Source organism: Gossypium raimondii, chromosome 2, assembly GCF_025698545.1.
Source record: "Gossypium raimondii isolate GPD5lz chromosome 2, ASM2569854v1, whole genome shotgun sequence".
Lineage (NCBI taxonomy): Eukaryota > Viridiplantae > Streptophyta > Magnoliopsida > Malvales > Malvaceae > Gossypium > Gossypium raimondii.
In genome coordinates, this window is record NC_068566.1 from 28,661,931 (window position 1) to 28,668,135 (window position 6,205).

The 6,205-nt window shown below is 31.2% G+C and overlaps 1 protein-coding gene across 1 annotated transcript; it reads right to left on the minus strand.

Annotated features, from left to right (window-relative positions):
* Positions 1-950: 950 nt before the first annotated feature.
* LOC105789574 (putative RING-H2 finger protein ATL21A) lies at positions 951-3,172 on the minus strand. The gene is made up of 4 exons (XM_012616947.1): positions 2,911-3,172; positions 2,563-2,805; positions 2,282-2,483; positions 951-1,089 (listed from the first exon to the last, which is right to left on the minus strand). Exons 1-4 carry the CDS (start codon positions 3,170-3,172, stop codon positions 951-953), a joined length of 846 nt encoding a protein of 281 aa, XP_012472401.1.
* Between the last annotated feature and the right edge of the window lie 3,033 nt (positions 3,173-6,205).

Below are 6,205 nucleotides of genomic sequence, written 5' to 3' on the forward strand. Positions count from 1 at the left end.
CATTATGTTTCGACTTTAAGTATCCATGGACAATACGAACCAAGTGGGAGAATGTTGGAACTGCTTTTGGTTCATGAGAATGACCCCACATTTTGTTGCCCACTACTTTTACACCTTTGCTTGTGTGATAGTGGGACATGTAGTTGGTGGTTCCACCACTATAAATACTAATTAAGCTTAAGGTCCCTATGCACCGAAAAATCAAAAACAAAAAATATTCCATCTAGTGAGGTTTTCGAATGCTTAGAAGACTTTGGCAGTTTTCAACTTTTCATATGGCTAAATTCAACAATCTTGTTGGTGGTTTGACGTGCTCAACAATGGTGTAACAACATTTGAATTTTGGCATTTGGTTCAGGCAATGACTATAGTTAATTATGTTCGATCTTTTCCGCTGTAGTATAACATTTAAACTGTTATTTATGTTGACAAAAGGGGATCTATTGCAATAAATGACTCACTTGATGGTAAGGTTCCAGCAAAGGAAGAACTTGGGGTAATTTTGAATTTTAATAGCTCAAAGAGTAGAAAAATGAACCTGAGAAAAGAGCTAGATTAGCCATATTCAAGCATTTCAAGAAAATCAGTTCTCATATATGAAGATTATTTACACTATGTATAACATATACATACTTTAAACCCAACCTCCCACACCCACCCCCCCCAAAAAAAAAACAAACAAAATAAAAAAGCAAATTACTTATACAAAACTAGTCTTCTATAGTGGTGGTCTCGGTGATGAGGATAATGTGGAATAGGTGAGCAAATAAGCAGAGTCATAGTCCGGTGTATTGTGACAAACAGGGCAAGCTGCATTTAACTTAAGCCACTCATGCAATTAGCATGAAAGTAGTGACTGGAATAAGGTATGGTTCTTATCGTCTCTTTGGCTTGATATTCCGATAAACATATCGAACAAGTATTATCATTAGGCCTTGGAAGCTTCAAGTTTAACCAAGCAATGTAATTGGATAGGTTTCTATCCTTGAACTATCGAGACCATTTATAGTAACAGAAGATAATTGCTGCTCTGCACTCAAGCTGAAGATTTCAACATTTGGGTGCTGGCCATGATCATAGCAATGAACTCTAACATAGTAATAAACAATACACACCACAATCACGATGACAGGTGTTCCCAGAAGAAGTTTAAAGAGGCCATTTAACGATTCAAGGAAAAATTCACCTCAATTAACAAAAAAGAGAAAAATTGTATTCTTCCTCTGGTAATCACTGCCCACGAACGAAGAAAATATTTTATTTTTGGTATAAAAAGAGAAGGAAGAACTGTTTTTAATAGAGAATCCAATCGAACGAGACAAGCTTAGGAGGCTGGCGTTATGGATAATTTCATTATTAGTATTGTTTGTAGCTGATGTTGAGCGTTTTGACTGTGATTTCTTGTTTGTTTACTTGATCTTCAAAGCTGGAAACCATGGAAGACAATTTTGTTTATGTAATAATTTTGCTAAAACAACCCCTAATACCTTCTTTTATCATATTTATAGAATGCATGGCATTCCTTGGAACCCAAAGGCCGTAAGCAATGCGTTTAAGTGCATTCTAATTTATGCCTTCAAAATTATTATAGTATCCATTAGCATTTTATGAATAAAAATCCATTGTCAAACAATTCAACTATTCTTAGGTATTTATTGGTTCATATCCCTAACTAAAACTAATTAATAAAGATCCTAATAATAAAGAAAAGAAAAATAATGCCTAATATAATCAACTATATTTTTAAAAATATTTATAAAAATATATGGTAATTAATTAAAAATAAAAACAATTAGAGCTTTTTTATTACATCTTAAGTACAAAGTTATTTAAATTTAAAATTTGTTAGAATTCATCTCTTAAAATAAGAGCATAAATCAATTAAGTTTCGAATTCACAAAAGAAATTTGATTATTTTAGATATGACGACAAAAATAATTTTTGATACAATATTTAATGTACTTTTAAATTTTTTATTTGCAAATCTAAAACTGAAAAAAATATTTGAACTAAGTTTAAATTCATGTCTTTTAATTTTTGTTGCAACAATAACCAAGTAAAATAAAAATCAATCAAAGATAATGTCATACTCACGACATTAAGGACAGGTTGCATTAAGTTTAAGCCACTCATCCACACACAATTAGCATGAAAATAATGCATGCAACTTGGTATAGTCTTTAAAGTGTCTTTGGTTTGGTATTCAACCAGACAGATCGAATATATGGAGTCATTAGGATTCGGTAATTCCCGGCTTCCACCGACCACCATCGTCGGATACATTTCGATCACTCGTTGGTCCAAACCCTTTTTCACAGCGTTTGATTGTAAGATGGTTGAGCCATAGGTGAATGTTTCAGTGTTGGTGTTTCGCCATTTATGAAGGCAGCACTTCATCCTTGAGATGCAAATTACAAGCCCCACAATGAAGAAGACACTAACCGCCAAAAAAATTGCAAAATATTTGGCAAGGTTTGAAGAACCTGATTAAAGTGGAATCATTATAAAATAACAAAAACTGATATTGGCTTTTGAAGGCTAATTTGCAAAATTAAAGCATACCTGGATCCAAATCAACTGAGCATCCATCGTCGAAGCCTGTATTTTTGTTGTACTTGCAAACTCCACTTTTTAAACACCTTTTACAATCCGGTTCATTCCACGTTAGCCACATCGTATCAGTAAGATATTCCCAATTTAGCAGCGACGACACCGAAACCGTCGCTATTTCCAGACACGACGAAAATGTCACGAAACAAATCGGGTCGATCCACGGATATTGCCACAGTGTAATTATTTTCAGTACTAAGACAAGAAATATATGTTACAAATTCTGGATACAAAAGGGTACATCATTCGAGCAGTTGAGAAGCATGAAGTTTTGTAGGTAGACTGTCAGGAATGGAGTACCAGAGAGATCGAATCCTTCCAGGAGACGTTTCGCAAGGCAACCGTTTGGATCGGCTATTTCGATAATTTGTTCAACATTGCCGATTATTTGAGCGGTGAAGTTACCGGAAGAGGGAAATGCGATGCTGGTGTCGGTCTGGTTATTGCATGAAACATCTAAACCTGGGTACCTACAGCGGTATTCATTGGGTTGATTTTTGAGCTGAAATGGGAAGTTAATCTCCTTATATCCGTATCTTGTTTGACACCTATCAACACCCATTATAGATGATATAAGAAAGAAAAAGATGATGGAGAAGTAAAGCTTGAAAACCTTTTCTTGTATGCACTAGTTTAGTTTTAGTTTCTTTTTGGTACAAAGAAGAGATGAGTTTTGTTTCTCTGACGGTTCCTACCTCTAATTTATACTTATATTGAGACCAAATTTTGGGTTTTTATGGTATTAGAGCATGCAAACTACTTACTCTTTAACTATGATGAGAGTCGAGAATTTAAGGAATTAGTAAGAATGGTATTCATTAAAAAAAAAATATTCCTTTCTAAATATAAAATTATTTTATCAGCAAAATATGGTTAAAGTATTATAAGAGGTTTAATCACTACCTTACTAATTACAAAAACCTATCAAAGTTTACAAGCATAATCACAAGTACAAACAAACAAAATAATCCAAATAAAATCTACTCATCAAACAAAATCCACACTAAAAATTACATTACCAACAATGTCATATTGTCATAGTTAATATTTAAACTTCATTACATATAAATTTTACCTATAATCCGATGTGACTAGTTTATGAGCTAACTTTATAGGAATAAAATATATAAAAATTGAAAATAAAAATAAAAATAATGAGACAAATTGGAGGCAGTTTACCGATTCAACGGCGAATGTAATAAATTTGAATCTTTGCTAATTAAAAAACCTAAATTAAAACAAGGAAACAACGGAATTGAAGGAAATGGTATTTGATTATTTATGGTTTGTCTTAAAGTCAAAATATATGTTTAGAGATGAATTTGTCTTTTGATTTAGGTCAATTTCAATTTTATTTACATATATGTAAATTCTTCTTGTTTGACCTCTGCAAAATTTAATGCTTACGGCTCCCGAAGTCATAAAATTGAAGAACTTGGAACGGAGATGCTTTGCATTGGAGGCAACAAAGCAAAGAAAAACAAAACAATTATTTGAATAAGGGTAATTATGTTATTATTAATTATTAAATTTAGATTTTGTATTTTAAGTTTATATTTTTTTATACATGATAATCTTGTTCGTATATTTGATTCATGTTTTTATGTTTCTTCATGTTATATGGTATTTTATATAATTTTTAATGCAAAAGTGTCAATTTTTTGGATATTTTTATCAAACAAATCAATTTAATGTTTTTAAAAAGTATTAACAATTTATCTGTAAAAAATTAAAAGAAAAAGAAATCACACTATTTAAAATTAAATATTTCTTTCCAATATAAAAAAAAAACTACTATATTAAAAATTTCATAAATATCATTGTAATTCCAAAAATTAAATTAAAAAAACTTGGCCTTAGTCCTATTTCTCAATACTAAGCATCCTAAATTGCACCCTCCGCTTTTTCATAAGATCGAACTCATCAATGATAGAATCTGTTGAAAATTCTTGAGCTATCTCATTTTCGATGTATGCCACCAAATAAGTTGAAAGAAAATCTTCCTCTATTCTGTTGCTAAGCTTTGTCTTCACAATTATCATGGTTGAAAATGCTTGTTCGATTGTTACAGTAGACACAGGAAAAGACAACAGAAGATGAATAATTCTATGAAGAAGAGGACAAATACTTGACTTATTTGTCTTAGCTAGCACTTGACACAACTCGGCAACTGTAGAAGCTTTTTGCAACTCTGTGCTTTGATGAGCATCAATTTGAAAATGTTCCAATTGAATCTTCATGTGTAGCTTTTCTTGCTCCGTAAAATCGCCCGGATAAAAATCTTCCACCCGAAAAGCTTTATAATTATCGTGTGTATCCAAAGCAAAGCTAAAAACAAGTAACTCCACTACCTCATCATTAAAGTGAAAATTCATTTCTGTTAGCATTGTGTGACGCCCCAAACCTGATCCTTAAGGAGGATCCAGGAATGGTGTGTCACTGCTTTGAAATCACTATTTCTTCAAAATCATACTAGGCGCACACCAAAATTTAAATTACACCATTACTCATGTACATATATATATATATATATAAATCTATATATAAAAGGCATGAAGCATTGATAAATCGAAGTTGAATAAATTTGGGCTTATTATAAAACGTAATAACTTTATTGAATTTTCATCAAACCTACGGTTTCAAAAGCATATACAAAATTCATTCTTCAAAAAGACATCATCATGACAATACCCCATGCTATAAATAACACAAAATTTTCGAACTAAGCTTTATTTGATAAAAGATTTTGATATAACAAATTAAAAGTATTTTTGAATATAAGCTAAAATTGATAAAATAATTTTAAATTTGAAGTCTAAAAGATAAAACTTTGAAACAATTTTAAAATCAAGTGCAAATGATTTTAACCAAGTCAAAATGATTTCAATCAAGTTAAAATCATTTTAAAATGATTTTCAAACAAGTCAAATTTGCTCCAAGACAAAATGTATCGGTAACTTCTGCACAAGTATCGATAATTTTGAAAATATCGATACCCTTAGAAAAACCGAGACCAAAAAGGCATTCTGTTTTCAAAAACCCTAAACATTATTGAGACCATGTTTCTAGTATCGATACTTTTTGAAAATAACCGATACCTTTCTTAAAAATGATACCAAAATAGTATTTAGTTTCTCAAAAACCCTACGAAGTATCAATCCGATATTGATACCTATTTAAGGAAGTATCGATAAAATATTTTTTAAGTATCGATTATTTCATTCCAACGGTCACTGAATTAGCATTTATGACAAAAAATATCGATACCCTTTTTGGAGGTATCAATACTCATAGTTGTAAGTGAAATAAATGCTCTAGTTTTACATCCCTAATGTCCATATTAACTTCACCAACAACCTCAACGGTTGGAAATCTATTAGGGGGTATAATTACCATCTTTCAAAGTCTTACAACATCCAAGAAAGCACTTTCAAGCAAAAATCATCAATCAAACAACCTTAGAGCTTAAATTTTCATATTCTTCTTACATACACTTGTGAGTTTTATCTGTATTCTTTTGATCAAGTGTATACCATTGTATTTGTGCTTCAATTTGCAAACAATTTTATCTTGTAAGGATTGTTTCTTTGTTTGC